At 37.3% G+C, this 18,273-nt stretch overlaps 1 protein-coding gene across 13 annotated transcripts in view; it reads right to left on the reverse strand.

The window, feature by feature from the left end:
* BCAS3 (BCAS3 microtubule associated cell migration factor) overlaps window positions 1-18,273 on the reverse strand; it is a 366,627-nt gene that overhangs the window by 286,370 nt on the left and 61,984 nt on the right. For all 13 annotated transcript variants that reach the window (XR_008579901.1, XM_054847769.1, XM_054847770.1 and 10 more), the window contains exons 10-12: window positions 12,507-12,583; window positions 10,884-10,967; window positions 4,391-4,561 (exon numbers count right to left, since the gene is read on the reverse strand). Coding sequence is in view for 12 of the 13 variants with exons in the window: in XM_054847769.1 (XP_054703744.1) it covers window positions 4,391-4,561; window positions 10,884-10,967; window positions 12,507-12,583 (332 nt within the window). In the remaining variant the exon portion in view is untranslated. The remainder of the gene's footprint in view (window positions 1-4,390; window positions 4,562-10,883; window positions 10,968-12,506; window positions 12,584-18,273) is intronic.

The raw sequence follows: 18,273 nt of genomic DNA on the forward strand, positions 1-18,273 counted from the left end.
ATGTTATCTTATTTTTATAAGTTATTTTTAAAATATTTCCTCAAATATTTTCATGTGTTTTGGATGATCTGTGAAAGCAACACAATGATATCTCATCAATCACATCGCTCTATCAAAAGCATTAGGAATCCAGTTTTGTATTTTTAAATGACCGCATATTTCTCTGTCAACTAAATGTTAGATGTTTAACAGATTTACATTCAGTCACAAAACTGGTGACTTTTGAGAAAGGTCATTATTGCAGACTACACGTGGGTGGCCTAGTTGATGAATTAATTAAGAATACAGAAACAAAGGTCGAAAGAAAATAATTTTTCTTTAAAACTCAGGCCACTAAAGTCTTACACATTTAATTCCAATTACTGAAAAAGAGGACATCTGTACAGCTTTAGCTTTATCCATTTCAACTAATTAACAGATTCAAATAAATAGTCATTACATCTAACTGAAAAGTTTGCTAACACTTCATTAGAAGGAAGTTTAAACAAGCACACAACCTTGTTAACATATTTTGGTTTACCACAAAGTTACTTGGGCATCTCTATAATTATTTTTACTCCCTTTACAAATATATCATGACAGCCAACTTCAATAATTCTACATTCCTTTGCATTTATTTAATTACTTCATAATTCAAATTTTCTTAAAGTACCACCAATTTTGAAAGTAGGAGCTATCATATAAACAACTGCTGGGTATGAGATCTCACTACAGTATCTACATTCATGAGGTTTATTAAAAATATTTTCCCTACAGATTTAATCCTGTGAGATTACATTGGAAGATTTCTTTGGTCTTTAATTGTATATTTTTCAGTGGTAATCTAGCATTTCAACCTCTGCCACGGTAGCACTGTACGCTTCATGAAACGCACTGAGTTCCATCTCGCATTCATTACATCGGATATCTTTGAAATGGCAGATATAATAAAAAAATTAGTGAAAACTTAAAGCTGTAGTTAGTCCTTCTGGCACAGGTCCCAAACATGTTCCTTAATCGTCCTACTGGCAGATAAATCTGTGCGTTCTTACACATGCACAGAGCAGCTCACTCCATCTTTAGAACCTGTGTTGCTATGCTCAAAGGAAATGGACAAGCACACGCATCATTACTTTGCAAGCCTTTATATATATTTTAAAAAAAAAAACAAAAAAACCCCACACCTGCTCCCTCACTGAGAAAAGTGCTTATTTCTCTTTCAAAAGGACACGCTTGCTTGCCTTAGATTTACTGCCTTCTTTTTCCATTTTCTTTCTCTTTTAAAAAAACAGATTTCTTCCTTTTTTTTTTTTTTTTTAGTATATGTTATCTTAAAGATATATTTTATTACTTGGAAATTGTTTTCTCTCATTACAACACCCAAAGTTTAAGTTAGGCTGTGCAGGTAGATAGAAATCTTTATTGACTTGATGGAGGTGAGGTATTTCTTTCACATTAGGATTCCACTGATGATAACAACTCCTTTCTGCTGCTGAAACTCCCCTCGGTTAGGATTCGGCTGACAACCTCTAAAAACTATGCAGGCACAAATATATTTACAGAGTTGCTCGACAAATCTCTGATGAAAGGGGTGCAAGGCTTTCAGACTGTTAATTCAGTCCAGAAAACACTTGGTAGGCATTACCGCTTCTCGTGGTTTCCCAGCCAGTTTAGGAAGACCGATGCTCGTAACGGGCGCAGCCATCCAGCAGCAAGGAAAGATCCCCAAACTGGCATCTGCATCGCAGGAGGAAGCAGGAATGCCACCAAGTGTTTCGTTGTACCCACCCAGACCTCTCATTTCCCACCTGGAATCTGAAAACTGGGATGATAAACCAAGAGCTTTAGAACAATCACTGCCACACAGCATCAAGAAAACTGAGACTGAACTACGCAAGGCACGCGCTGTGCTGCTGTACCGCAATTCCTTGCTCTAAAAGAGGGCTGAAGCTGGAACCTGCATTACTCAATCTGCTCAATCACCCTTCTATTTCAACCAAAGTGTCAGCAATAATGTAGAACGACTACTATCAGCAAACCAATTTGCCACAGCAGAGTAAAATAATTTGAGGAACTAATACAATGAGGAAGAATCTATGTAGCTCAAACAGCCGTACAGATTTCAAATCAGCACGATGCCTAACCACGAGTTTATGTTGAAGCCTATGAGCAAGCACATTTAGTTCAGTGAGACTACTCACATTGTTTAAAGGTCAGACTTGCTAAAACGCTTTCCTGAACTGAAGCCTCACTAAACTACGCTGTAAGAACTAGCCAGGAGTACCCAGCTAGCACAAATACGTGCCATCTGAACAGCAGCACGCCATTTCTTGCAGGCTCGCCTGCTTCTGCCAGCGCACGAGCACAGCATCCCTGCCAGGCTCCTTGGGACAAGTCAACGCACACAACTGCCAAAATCAGAATCTACCACGTTCAAATGAAGCTGTCTGCACAAAAACTTACGTTTCCACCTGGCAAGGAAACTACAGCTGGAGTGGTGGACGGGAACTCGGTGGGGATTGCGAGCACACACGACGCCCCTCACGTTAGAAGGTTCTTTACTGGGGCAGTGTTGAATGACAGTTTTTAGTTACACCACGTACAAAATGTATTTAGTTTTAATCAAACTCCTTTTTGCTAGATGCACGTTCTAGTAGGAAAAGGATGTTAAAAAGTCTTCTGTACCATGAAAACCTAACACTGCAAAAGTAAGATTATTTTATTTTTCCCTGGCAAAAAATATAATGTTAATTCTGAAAGCAAGTCTCAGCACTGAAAATAAATTATTAATTCAATCGCATTTTAAGACTTCAGATCACAAAAATATGAATGGAAGACACACAATTAGGATATCTAACTAAGAGCCTCCTTCCCTGGAGATTCAAGACAAAAATTATTTTACTAGAACCGATGGCTTATTTATGTTACAGCAGCAGTATTTGGACAAGGCAAGCGTTATCATTATTACAACTACTTTTCCACAGTGCCCTTTAGGCTTGATAGCTCCCTACTATTGTTAAGGTCAGAGGACAAGTTCATAAAACCTCTAAATCATATATAACAAGACTTAAAAACCTAAGATATATCATTTTTTTTCCCCTAGGCCTATGCAGAAGAATCAAAGCACAGACAATGACCATCAGAAATAATGACCGCATTAAACAAGGCTTCATGAGAAATTTATGAAGCTAAATTTTTCTTTTTTTTCTTTTTTTCTTTTTTTTTTCTGGCAGCATACAAAGAGCCCAAAGACCCTTTTTTCCAGGAAACAAAAACAAACCCCAAAGGTCAACAGACTTATTTTAAGACCTGACTCTAAGATCTTAAGTAAAATACATTCTTTTTCCATTCTCTTTTTTTTTTTAAATTTTATTTTAATTTTGCAAGAAAAGGACTATAATGTTCTATGAACAATCCCCTTTCAATGTAACATTACTTGGCTAGGTACTTCCAACTTGAATTCTCTAGGAACAGCCACAGCTCAAAGAGCATGCCAGGGGTTTTGTGTGGTTTGTTTGTTTTCAAGTAAACATTTTCTTTTCCTCACAGGCAAGAAAAGAAAGTAACTTGACTACTGATTTGTCATTAATATGTTACTAACTTACCCACAATAAGCAGGACAAAGATAGGGGAAAACAAGAAAAAAGAAATTGTTTTTTCTTTTTTAAATTCAATAAATTGTTTTCCAAAACAAGTCCAAAATAATGAAGTGTATGGGAGTCCTGCACAAACACTGATTCCAGGAGCAGACACCGAAAAATGAAATGATTGATAGAACCAGACAAAAAAGCCATGGCTATCTTCTCTGTCATAAAGACAGTACAAAACACCAATTTAAAGTTAGTCTGATAACGGTATGGATTTTTTAACAAATGATTTTGCCTGACGCACCATACTGTACATTACTAGGAAAACAATACATATACCTCACAAAACAGCATCATGCTTGATTACATTTTAGTTTTGAAATTTGTGTAAAATTATAAGCTTTTATACTTAATATCCACCTTCACTCGTCATCTTTTTTAAACTGGAATTCAACAATTCAGCGTATTTTTAAGCAATCACATTTTCCTGCCACATTATATGTTAATAAATATAATCAGGCTACATACACATTTCAACTGATCAGCATAAATCAATGTCAATTATGAACAAGTGTTAGAGAGACAAAATGTGACACTTCACACTTGATCTCATCAAAGTGTCACATAAATATGTTCTAAGGACAATATATATTTTGGCTTAATTTCAGTCCCAAATAGGACTTCATCACAGCTGGGTGTATCTGTAAAAGTTTTTGACCTAGCAAAAACCTCATCTATTTTTCATTTTCAAAAGCATAAAATACATTTTCCTGAGACTTTCGTGAAAACAAATGCACATTCTGTTTCTGTGCAAACTGTATTACCTGCCCTTCCGCAACTGTTTCTGTATCAATGATAGTGATGATTCCAGGCACCAGAGGACTTCGACGAATGTTGCTATGAGCTAAAATTTCTTCTTCAGTTGCTCCTGAAGGCAGCGTCCCTGTCAGCTGCGTAACTACTTTCCCGACCATTGTAAGTCCAGTCTTTATCGTCTATAAAAAGAAAGAGAACCAATAAATAATGTTTTGCAGATCCTGAATTTTGTCTCAACACAATTAATATAACTAGACTGTGCACACCAGAAGTACACAAATGTTTTTAGAAGTGATATATAAGCTGCAAAAGGCTGTATATAACAAATATCTTGGAAAAAAAATTCAGCATCCTATCAATTTATTCACCTTTATTTTGGAATTAAATGCTTCCAAAGCAGTCTTGAAAAAAAATATTTTAATGTCGTCTAAATGTCAGAGTTTTCTCTTTCTTTGACTTTGTTATTTACTTATTCCAAGAGGGACAGAGCACGGATAGTTAGAAGAATCAAATGCTGAAGCCAAGATGGGTGCGTGTGGAGGGCAGCGTTACACAGAGCAATACTTAGAGCCCCTAATGGTTACTGCTGAAATACTTCTGTCTTCTGCACAAGGGCAAGAGACAAAGAATTCGGCCTTTGAGAGATATGACAGACACAGTCATTCGTTTCTCAGTGGTCGTGCCTTTCGCAGCATTAAAACTGAATATGGGACTCAAACCCAGCAAAATTAAAAAGCCATCCTCAAGGTACTAGAGGGGATAACTCTGTAGAAAGTACACACACATCCCATTAAAAGTTATGTGACTTTCCAGTCTGCGTGTTTTCCAGACATGGGTTTGAAAACATATTCATTGCACCGGCTTTTATTATCTAAAGATGCTGAAGATTGTTTTCATGTTACTTTATTTGGAGAAAGTGGGAGAGTACACACAGTAGGAGAGATAAAGGTTTTAAAAACCAAAACAATCCAACTACAACTTTAAATGCTTTCTCCTTGAATCAAGGACTGTGCCTTATTTGCCTATAAAGAACTGAGCAGATTTATTATGCGATATAAATAAGAAATGGCAAAAGAGATCAGAATGGAATGACACTATAACAAGCCAATTCTTAACTAAAAAGACAAGCTAAGCTGCCTGCTAAATTGAAAAGGAAAAAAACCGTACAGATCACAGGCTGAAACCAAGAAGCAGCCACAAATCAATTGCAACTGCTTTGTTTAGTGCTAAAATCTCAAACTGCAGTGATTAGAAAACACATTAGTGTTCATCAATTAGCAGCCAAACGTTTGTTTTAATAATTCATAGGAAATGACTTACACAAAGTCTGTTAGTGTGTTGTCAGGAAAACCTCTGAAGGGCCAACAGAATTAGGCGCCACACTGTATCGATGGCAATATCCAGCCAGGAAGCCTGATTAACCTCTGAGATGCCTCAGCTGATGTACTTACCCCATTAATGCTAATGGAGATACTACCACTTAAAATCGAGCCATGCCTTTATCATAGGAATGTCTTTGGGGTTTCAAGTCTTTAGTAATATCCTGCCATTTGTTTCTTATTATTTCTTTTTATACTCAGATACAACAAATGAGAATAAACCAAATTTGAACAGTGGCAAACTCAGAAGACTGAAAAAATGTAACATAACACAGATGATAGCTGAGGAACAGACCTAAAATAGACCCAACGCCATCACCAGAATGCATTTCAATGGACACTTTCCTGACAAAAACTGACAAGGCAGTTTTCTGGCTAATAGTAAGTTGTATAAAATGCGCTGGTAGTTTATACAGCAGGAAAAACAAATCGGTATAGAAGCACTATATGGCAAAATACCTACGCAAGTTCAAAGACCAAGAATTGTAACTGACCTATTTTAGAAAAGATCTTTAAAAAACTAGAGAAATTGGATGACAAAGTGCCAAGTATAAATTTATAGCTCTCTAGAAAAAAAATTAACATGCTTATCTAGCAAAACGAATTACCGCTACATGTTAGAGTGGACTGCAACTGCAGGACTACTGAGAAGTAATAGGTGTACAAAGACGTGGCCGAGGCCATTAGCTCAGAAATATCAGTGCAAAACCATTACGGCACTTACTTCTTTGTGCTATGTGTATATTTGCAAAAATTTCTCTGGTAATCTTTAACCTTTCCCATGCCATATCAGCTGTCCCCTCCATCCATTAGAGCTAATGACCTTGCTCTCACATAAGCTGTTAGTACTCATTAAGAAGTTATCAGGTAACAAGAGAAAACAGATGCAGCCTTTGCTAAATCACTTTACCACTATAGGATTAAAAGATATGGAGAAAGAATCAACTAAAGAAGTTATGAGGTGAGAAGAACTTGGTTTATAATTTGATGCTAGACATTCGACAGACCAAATACGTTTTAAATGAAATAGGTTAAAGTTTGCACTGTCCCAGTTCCTTTGTCATTGATGGGAACTGCCAGTGCATACTCAGTGACATTTTCTTATAAATACAATTAAAATACTTGATCCAATTCCCTTTGTAAGCAATGATACACATTGTGCAAACACACAAATTATTTGTATGCCCACTTGTACCCTATCTACTTAAAAATAAGACTGTTCGCATTCATTCAAATATAAAGAAACACATATATTTAATTAAAATAAATGTATGCACTCATACCTCACTTAATTGAAAAATAAGTACAACTTTAATTAGATGAGAAAATTAAAATGCATCATTCATTGCCTGTTAGGCTGTTTTGTTCCAACAAAGGTCTTACATCTTTTTAATGACAAAACAATAGATTGTTCCTGTTTCTCATAATAAATACATTTTACATGATTTATTTGTTTACAAATGAAAAAAAATCTATAGAAAGCAGAAAAAGGTACCAAAAAGATACGCCTTGGTAATCAACAACGTGAAAGCCTCACGGTGAGTTTGAACACAATGAACATACAATGAATTATAGATTCAAGTTCAAACTAGATGTTTGGTGAAATGCTCATGTTTCCCAAAGACGGTTCCCTTTCCTGCCACATATTCTGAAAAGAGGTAGGCCAGGAAAGAAAACCTCTTAGGAAATTCACCTGAAAGAGTTTGACATCTAGGAATAGAGTCTGACGGAGAAGGTCTGCAGGAGCTCCACTCGAATAGAGAGCAAGCTGAAACACCACTCACCCAGGGACACGATGGGACCAAACCTCTCTTCAACAAGACATACCAAAAACCCAAGCATGAGACATAAGAATGTCTTTTCCTACATCCTCTTCCTTACTGCATCCAAAATGGATAAATGTGGATAATTGTAACAAGCAATTTCATATTTGGATGCTTATCAAACCAAGTACCTGAATGTTGTCCCATCACTAATACTCTTAAATAGTAACAGACTTGATTCTGAAAGCTATTCCACATCCATTCTACTGTGTTTGCTCAACTGGAGTGAAAAGAATCTTTGTCCCATAAGAAACAACATTTTCATTTTTCCAAACGCATCAATTTTTATATTTGCTAAACATTAACCTAATTTGAAATCTTGACACATTTTCCATTTCCCGAAATTTTCTGCTTGGCCAAATTACAGAAATTATCAGAGCTTTTTAGAATATGAACAGACAGAAACTCACCAAACAACTGTGGGGAAATGAAAATAAGAGATCGAGCTGGAAAAAATACATGTGTTTTTCCAGCAAAGGCAGAAAGCAATGCACTTGCAAGATTCATCTAAGGAGAAACAGGAAAGAGTTCCATGTTCAAAATAAAATTCCTTCTAGGAATTATAAAATCAAATGGGAAGATGATGTAAAGGAATTCTTCATAACGTTACCAGAATAACAAGAGATTTGGCACCAGTAAACAACACATCCAACATGACCATAATTTTCACCTTGGTATTCTCAGTTAATGGGGGAACTTCGGACTCCTCAGTTATTTGATTAAGGAGGAAATTTATTTGCTGCATCAAGTATAGCACAGAGCAATACATCGCACTGAGGACAGACCCACTGCTCACTACCAGATCATTCAAAAACATTTCTCATCAAAGGGAATGCCATTAAATATTCCGTACTGCCACTGAGACCTTCTAGAGAGGATCTGAAAGGCGATTCTCAAAAGTGACCCTGTTGAAATTACTCTTTTCTGTCAGCTTTATCTTTCTACTTTATATGAAGGTTCTTTTACTTCCTTCAATAAGAAACTGGAACCCAAACCAAGAAGAGGCTGTAACCCAAGATAATCTTTCAGAACAAGAACTTTCATGGAACCACTTCTGAACCAAAAAGCGGCAGTGGAGGGAACAGAAAAGGACATCCACTTTCAAAACCGCTAACACCTCTGCAGATCAAAGCAAATGAATTACAACCCATTGCAGGCTGATAAGATAGAACAGCAGTAGAGGTTTATAAATGAAGACTGACTTAAGCAGGGAGTCAAGTTTGCGATGAGGTAATGAGATGGACAAAGAGCAACAGATATTTGGAGTATGTATTTGCCAACAAGAAAGTCAGCATTTCAGTTATCAGAGATGAAAACGTGCTAGATAGTAAGCCAAGATTCAATGAAATCAGTAATAAATTAAACATTTCAGACTTTGTACACTCAGACATGAATAACAAATTAATACAGCAAGGCTGAGATATACTCAAGAGCCAAACTGTGCAAATACTTAACACTATATTAGTATTAATCTTGTCTATTACAGTAAGATCTAACAGCCAGCTGAGAACAAAAGCAACGTGCTAGGCAAAATACAAAGTAGTAGAGAGATTGTGCCCTTACGATTATCCGTCTTCCTCACTTTCACTATTACTTTGTCTCTGCGCAGAGACTTACAATCTTTTCTTTCCTATGATTATAAACACATTTTATCTTCAGTATCTATTCACATGTTGCAACACCACTACTTCAGTGTTTGCTTAATGTGAGAATTGCTGGATGATGATCCTTTGCTGGTACTACGCAGGAGGTAAGGTCATCATCTTGGTCCTTACTGGCTTTAAAACCTAGTTATCCATGGTCTTTGGGGGTAAGGGCTATCAAAGATGTCCTTTTTTAGATTATTTTTTTTAGTCTGTTGAAAAAAATTAGACTAAATAGTGCTTTGTCTTCAATGCCTAGTGGAATGCTTTGACAATCATCGTACGGTTTAAGAAAGCTTTGGCCTGTTGTTCCTCAGTCATGAGTAGGCTTGGCTTTGGCAGTACAGCGATCCGTTTCTAAGATTTTACCACATCTGATCGTAACTGTGGCTGATCATGCAAAGCCAGTTGTTTTTTCCAACCTGTGTGTGCTATAAAAAACACGTTTATGATGCTGAGATTGAAGGAATTTGGGGAGATTTCCCCCCCCTTTTTTTTTTCTGATTGTGAAAGTATGCAAAGATAGAGCACATTTCTGACGTCTTCAGAAGACCAGCAATTCAAGTTCTCCTCAACAATGTAAAAAACTCTGATTTTTCTCCTCCTTCAGCCACAGTGAGATTGTGTCCAAAGCTATGCTGATGGAATAGGTTTGGGTTTCTTTTGTTTTTACATGAGATGGCATGCCCTATGTCTCCCTTTGTGGGTTCTTGTAACTGTTGTTTTCTTCAGTGACGCTGAGCTTTCTGCTCTGTGCTGTCATTTAATTCCTATTATTAGATTTGTTTTGTTGTGCATATCAGAAATGAAAAGGCTAGTGGTTACAACGAAAGCTTGTAATCAGCACGAAGTTTGCCAGACAATGCCAAAACTCACTTTGTGTGCATGTGTGTGTGCGCGTGTGAGAAAAAGAAATTACTTGGCAAAATGTTGCAGGCAAGTCCTCAAGGAAAGGAGCGGGGGGGGGGGGGACAGTAAAACAACAGTTCTGCATACTCTTTGGCTTGTTTCAGATTTTTCCAAGCCACGGTCGTCTTCTGATACTATGAGAACCCAGACATTTCTCTGAAAACAGGAGGATATTATAATTTCATCTGACCTAAGAAAACTAGGCAATGGAACCTATATGTAAACAGTCATTAATGAACTCTAACCTTCAAAGAAAGCTGGCAGCTAATTAATTAGCTCCAGTACTGTGCTGTCATCCTTCAGAGAGAGTAAAACATATAACACTAGTGTGACAGAGTCCAACAAGCACCAAGCACTTGTAAAGTCAGTTTTCATGATGCTAAAAGACTAATAATTCACAACGTTGATTTCTAATCGTGCAAACTTGCAATATTATGAATAGCCATTCTACAAATCCATTTTACTATGATCTTCCTATAACAGACGTCACTAATATGACTAGCTGTTTGTAATAAATAAAATTTTGAAAAAATCACTTCAGAAGGACAGGAATGCTTTGTGAAAAGCAATGGCTACTCAGAAATTTGCAGGATCAGGACCATATGCACGGTGCTAATGCTGGCACGCTGTTTACTGTGTTCTCTTCTTTTGTGAATGGGGGGGTGATGACACACAGTACAATTCAGCAGGGAAACCTAGTAATTATCTTCCACGATAACCTCTCCCAGCAGCAGATGATGTACTCACTTTGGCAGCACTAATGACTGTGGCAGTGTAAGACTGAATGTTGTCTCCACAGGCTCCACCACGGGATTGATGGCATCGGATCAGCTACAAGAAAAAAGACGGCAAGCAAGTAACTACTATTAAACTACACAAACCCATAACCCATTACCATAGCTCTTATTTATCATGTACAGTGGTGTGTTTTTTCCTCCAAATAGCAAAAAGCCCTGCTGAGACACTTAACCCCTTTTTATAATCTTCTGGGTGCCACCCAGACTGTCGCATACTCAACTCCAGTTTTCAATTACAAGATGAGTAGTCACTAAGAATTCATAAACTTTGAAATGGTGGGATTTTTGGTCTGGCAGCAATACCACAAATAAATTTAAATAAATATAATCAAAAGCTTTAGCCATGTATATGTAACATTAAATATCTGACATTCTAAGAATCCAAGTGTGGCTTTCCCCTCCTTTTTATGACTAGCAAGCAAAGAAATGACAAAGGAAAAGAGCTACTTTAAACTTTGCATTTAATAGATTAAAGGAATGTACACGGGGTTTACTCTATACTGCCTTTCTTCAAAATTAATAAATCAAAACAAGATTGTTCTACCTGCCATCAAGCTACAAAAGCAGTTTTTGCCTTTGAACCCTAACAATATAATATGTGCTTCTGACTAAATAAAATGGCAAAAAACTATAGGCATTTGTTGCCTATACACACAACATATTGCCTGTTTAACTGTTTTAGCTAAAAGAAAATTAAAAATCACTGTAAGATACATTTGTTTCTACAGACTTTCCTTTCCTGCTTAAATTTAAATTTCTAAATAAAAACAGCTAACCTAGGGAGAAAGGGAAAGTCCACAGTGAATATACTTGGGAACACACAAGCTATTTAAAATCGTTTTGTGATATAATTCTTTTGCTGATCAGTGGGCTGTATTTTTGGCAGCAGTACTTTTTATATCCCAGCCTGACTGGCTAAGTTTTACAAAACCACGTAGGTGTGGCATTAAAGGAAAGGCAGGCCTAAATTGGGAGAGAAATCAGTTGAGCTTGAAAAGGTGAAATAACAAATACATTTCTAAAGTCTGCCTCTCCGATAATTTCTGGTTCAGCTCTAGGAACAGCTATTCCAGTCACAGGTGGAAGGGAGAAAAAACATCTGCTCTGAAATAAAAATAAGGCATTAGAAGCTGAATTTCAAGTTTTGAAACACTTCAAGCTTTAAATACACAACCACTTCTCTGGCCTAGGGCCGAGTAAGAACAGTGATAATCGTTTTGCTTGGGATCTATTTTTTAAATGTAAAATGGGTTGATTATTGAGTGACCTCACTGGAAACACATGTTGGTAGCTGTCTTCTCTGCCTACGCTACTTACATATTTATGCCCTCCAAGTTCAAGAGCTTAAATCAGCTGTGCCCCATAAAGATATGACATATAGGAATACCAAAGCACAACTATTGTAGGTCAAAGATTAGGTCTGCCATGGATATGCAAGTCCTCTTACAGATCATGTTTTTCACATACCTTTTTTCTGAGACTTTTCCTTTTCTTTTTTCCCCCCTATGTACACAAAACCCAGAATGAAATCTAGAAACAGAGAAGTATTTTTTGAAATTAAACCTTTCCTTACCTTGTTTTCTGCATAAGCAAGCCACCGGCTTCCAAGAGCAACAGGGTTCATGTTTGGCCCTGGACAAGGATAGCAGCCTGAAAAGTTTTAAAAGGCAACATTAAGAAATATCTTAATGACTTCTTACAAAGAATTTTATTTATTGCCAAGAAAACAAAAAGTCTAAACAAAAACCTTTCAATTGCTAATATCACTCAGTAAATGCTTGCATTTTTGTTCCTAAAGATAAGGCTGTGGTTAGATGAGCTATTTTGAACAGTTAATTATGTGTAAATACTCATTTCTCCTTATGTTTGCATTTTTTTAATGTCGGTTTGATACAGTGGGGTGAGGGGAATATTTAAAAGTTTGACTGGCTTGGTTCTGTATCTTCACATTTTAATTAATTTTACTTGATTGATGTCTTTCTATTGGTCAACAGTTTCAGTTAGCTTCAATCTCTTCTAGACTGTTGTGGTATGAAAGGGTGCATTGTGGTTTTGTTTTTAGTAATTCCATATACAAGCCCTTAGCCTCTCAAAATACTTTTGCACAAACTTAACTTTACAGTGAGTGAATTTGTAATTCCTTTAAAATCAGTGGCAAATTTTCCATTGTTCACCTGCTTTTCATCACCTTAGTATTAACATTAAAAATAGATATATACACATGCATGAAGATGAACATAAAATAGAGAACTATTCCTGAGGAATACAAGGTGGAAACACCTATGATAAAAAGCCACTGAAAATAGCTGTGAACGAAAATATGGCAAGGCTTAAAATGAATCAGGCCCATGTTAAATGCAATTTTACATATAAAGTCTGAGTTAAAAACTAGAAAAAAAACCCCAACCAAACAAAACCCACAAAAAACCCGCAACACCTCCTCTTCCCCAAAACAACAACCAAGAATATCACAGTTAGCTATTAAAATTAAAAAAATACAGAGTTTTAAATTATTGAAAACAATTAGATAATGGTTAAACCTAAGTGAAAAGCTTAAGTAATCTACAATTAAAAGCAGCATGGTGTCCCTCATCCTAATCGCTGTTACTGTCCTGTCTCCCCTCCTTTGTTTTTTGTCATTTTAGATTAAGCTCTTTCGGGTGGACGGCTGCTCTTTCTACATCAACGGGTAACCCGTGCCTGCGTTTAGCGCTCAAATCCTACTGGTGTAACTGAACTTTAGTATTGTAGCCCGGACGCTGTCCCCGTCCGTGCCGCGTGGTTCCGGCAGGCTGATTGCAGTGGGATCCTTTGTCAAGGTGAGAGTCTGAAAGTTCAGAGCCTGAAGCTGCAAATCTGTTTACTGATTTGGGCTCTGATAACAAGATTTGAGCTTGGGTGTACAATTTTAAGCTAGTAAACTAAGGCCTTCAGCCACATGTGTAACACCATTTACCAGACCTACATCTGTCCTGGTACGCTAATTTTTATATGTATATAAATAAAAGAAATATTGCATAAGGGGGAAGGAGAATGGGGGGAAGGAGGGGACCATGAAGCAAATGGTTAATCTCTGTTTTCATCAGTTCTTAGGCTAGTACAGACAATTTAGTAATTTATATTCTCTCACTGGTTGGCCAAGAAACACAACTTTTAAAAACTTATACACACGTGTGTCCCATTTAAAGGATGCTGGTTAGCTGATCCTGTATCACAGGCAGAAGGCACACTGACATCAGGCAAACAGCATTTTAGAGGAACACATATAACCAACAACTGCAATTTATTGCATAAAATCCTACACTGCATTCTGAGAAGCAACATATTAAAAAAAAGAAAAAGAAAAAGATAGAGCTAGCTAAGCTTCTACTTCCCCAAAGTCTCTTGTGTCAGGCTCTTGATGCTGATCTGCCAACCGCAGTGAGAAAAAGCAAACCTATTCGCCACCTTCTTTTTGCAAATATCAGGGTCTTTTCAAACAGGCCCCCAAATTGTCCAGAGCATTTCACGAGGACAACAGACTTTTAAAAATTTAACGGCATCATTTTCAAGGCTTGCAAAATGGTGCAAAAGGTGCGTGGGAGGGTGTTATCTATAGCACGTAGGTGTAAGCTTGAACTGACATTTGACAACACTTAAAGACACATTTGATGGCATTTTGTTGGGCACGTGCAGAAACAGCTGCTATACTGTTCATGCCGCCTAGGATAAACAGCTCCTTACTTCATGTTTTAGAGAAGAGCAGTGAGAGTATTGCAAAATTTGAAAGATCAGAGCAAGCTATTTCAAAGGTCATAAAGCAATGGAAGGAGAAAAGCAGCAATTCATCCAATTAAATCCATCTCGGGCCAGGAAAGCAAAACCAAGTGAATATTTTGTAAGGCCTTATCACTGCCTTGATCTCAGGAAGGAAAATGAATTCTGAAGAGATGATGCCACAATTGTTATTGCATTCCAGAAGTGCATAAAATGTGGGTAGCCAGAGCCTCTTAAGGAACAAAGCAAGCAAAAAAAGGTTGTAAATACAACCCTAGGTTGTAAATGCAAACGTGTTCTTCCGATGACATTATAGATCAGGACCAGTAAGGTTTTAATGCTGACTTCTGCTTCGGCAATTCTTACCTGGGTCAGTAAAGACATTCAGGTTCCCCAAACTTCATTTATTTTTCTTTCCTTTTATGTATAAAATCTATCATTAAAAGCTGTCAGATGATAGCCCTCATCATATACACCTGTTTAGAATCAGTCACTTGCATTTCCCAAACTCTGCAAGCACCTCCTAACACGCCTGCAGCAGGAGTGAGGAGTATCACCCAACAGCCGCGCTGTAATGACAAAACCCAAGCAATTCAGCAACTCGTAACACAGAAGCGTCTTGCTTGGAAAAGGGAGCTGTTCTCAATTACTTCAGTGCACCAAAGTAAATGAAGAACTGCAAAAAGCATTATTCTTCAAATAAAAAATTAATCAAATACTAAAAAAGTTATCTTAGAAAAAGTGCACCGGTCTTCCCCGGACCCACTGTAGGTAGTTTGTTCATGAACTGGACTCGGACACAGCCCCACGCACAAATCAGCCAGTTCTAATAATAACCTCCACAGAGGTCAACAATTCAACTCAGTACTAAACTCTACTCTCCGATACGAAAAACAGCATAAAAAAGGAGCTATTTCCTCCCTTTCTTTTCTTTGCAAGTCTCTGCATTTTGGAAACTTGCAGCAGTACGAGGATAAACAAAGGGTTATACTTTATGGGAAGGAAAAGCAAATTGTTTTTCTGCTTTCCAAAAAAACAGCTGGAGTCAGCAGAACATCATCTACTAGGCAAATGAAAAGACAGACACAGCGTGACCTATCAAGCTCGGCCATCCAATCGTTACCAGCCTAACTCTCTTAAAGATTAACTTCTATTTCTACTAAACTTCAAAACAACTGAGGAAAAATCCATTCTAAGCAACAACAGCAGCAACTTTAGCATGTTTACAATAGGAATGAACATAATGAGAGTGCAGAACTAACTGTCAAGAAGACCAAAGTTTCCAAGTTTTAATGACAGTATGGAGAGGTCATCCAAGAAAAGATCACTCGGGAAGTCCTTCCAAAAGTACAGCAAATCAAGCAAGCACTAAAAAACATCTGATCTTAGAATAAACTTTACTGGGACCATCACCCACAAAAATATAGGTGAAAACATACTGGAAACTAGTTTAAATGTTTTTAAGTACACAGTTTCTCTCTTGCTCCGTGCTTGATAGCGACACACAGAGGAAACGTGCTTCTTTAAAGCTGTGAAAAGGCAAAAGTACAAAAATACTATTTTGAAAGTCTGGATTGAATTGCAAGTTTTCCTGCTAACTTCATTAAGTTCCTACGCCTAAGGACTCCAGTGGGCGCTGGCCTAAGCAATGCTGATGGATGAGAAATGGGCTCCAGGCTGCCTCCGAGCAGGGAGGTGGCTAACAGCCGAGGGTTTCACCAGCGGCACCCTGGTACTTCATACGCTGTGCCTTGATTCTCCCATTTCCAAGATGCAAGTTTTACCTACATCAAATCGGTACCGTAGGCAAACTCTTTAGCATTGCAATTTCTTCAATTCTTCCCACCTTTTTTTTAAATAACTGAGTTATAAAATTATAATCTGAAATAAACATATAGTTTGTGATTATTTGGATTCAAAGATGGTTTTAGCTTTGTTGCTGCTGTGCTGACTTTATATATTTGGTTTTACTGAGAATACAGGAATCCTAGAAGTTACTTAGAATTCTCTAAAGAGCTATACAAATGTTTGCTTAATGAGTGAGCAAAGAGAAGGCATGTTTACGTTATTTCTCAATTACTTTTATGAAAATCTCTACCACCCTTCGGAGATTCATATCCATATGCCCATAATAAACAAAATCACTTCTGCTCATTCTGAAAACTCACGTGAATATGCACTTTTCTGACTCTGGACCTTTCCACCGATCTATGCTCCTACAGAAAACCAAGGCTCCGGTCCTTTTCTTAAATTGTTTTTAAACAGCTCATCCTCTAGCTTCAGTAATGGCAGTGTGAATACACCGACAGCAGCCAAGAGGAGAAAAGCAACACATTCCTCTCCTCTCACTTAGCTTTTAAACAAACAGCGTGTTGGGAAAATACTGTTAAGAGGAACAGGACCATTAAAAGTCATGTCAGCTATAACAGAGATTAAACCAATAAATCACAAAACATGCCACTATGAACACTTGAGCCATTTGTATTGGGGCAGCTCTTCAAGCTCCACAGCTTTTCATGAGAAAAAAAAGATATATATACATTCACATATGATTATATATAAATATATATATAGAAACTCAAAAGACCAGTATGGGGTGGAGAGTTGGGGGCTAAACACTGCAGGGATTGCCAATATCTATAAAAACTTGGCAGTTTGGCACTTTGCATCCAAGCGCCAATCTTTGGAATCCCAGAGGCAATTAAAAGTCTACAGGCATCTAAGCTTTCAACAGCTCAATTCTTCAGGAGGACCAGAGCTGTGCATCCGTTATCCGGGATACTGCTACAAGTCCAGTCAGCATCTTCGTACGTGCTCTCTCTATATATGGCCTTGTATATATTGTATAGATACAATACCTATCAACATGGCCTGTTTAAATAATACACAATGCAGGTGGAGGACCAGTATTGTAATAACAATTTTCCCCCAGAAGTGAGCACTATCATAGTTAAGGCTGTAACTTTTTTTTTTCCACTTGGTCCTTCTTCAGAAATATCCTACCCAGTCCAAACGGCTCCATTAATGAAGAGCTAAAGATGATCTTATCATGGCAGAGTATTCAGATTCAAATATGCACTAGAAGACAAAGGTTTTCTCTAGAAAAATCTGACGCTAACAGTCAGAACTTGTCTGAACTAAGTCAGACCGTATTTTCAGTTTACATAACGATGTACTCACAACTGAATATGGCTCCTCACTCAGAGTTACAGCTATATTTCCTTCTCAGATCTCACAAAAACGCACCGTAAAATGACATGCGATAAACTGTTACAAATTAATGTGCGAATGAATAAAGCTAAGGGAACCAAATCAGAAGCATCCAGAACCACACTGCTTTGCTTCAAACATATCTCAGCATGCTTCTCAAGACACTACTGGTTGTTTTCTAATTTCACAGCATATTGTAAGAACTCTCATTCTCTATATTTATTTTTATAGTCCAGAAAGGAAAAAAAAAAAAAAAAAAATCTGTTTGTGATATTTGCCAGGCTTTTATGCCCTCTATCTTGACTCTACTTTTACTTTTTAATGAAAACCACTTTAGTAAATTGTTCTTTTCCAACTTTTTTAGTCCTGTCAGT

Source organism: Grus americana, chromosome 19 (genome assembly GCF_028858705.1).
Source record: "Grus americana isolate bGruAme1 chromosome 19, bGruAme1.mat, whole genome shotgun sequence".
In the NCBI taxonomy this organism is placed as follows: domain Eukaryota; kingdom Metazoa; phylum Chordata; class Aves; order Gruiformes; family Gruidae; genus Grus; species Grus americana.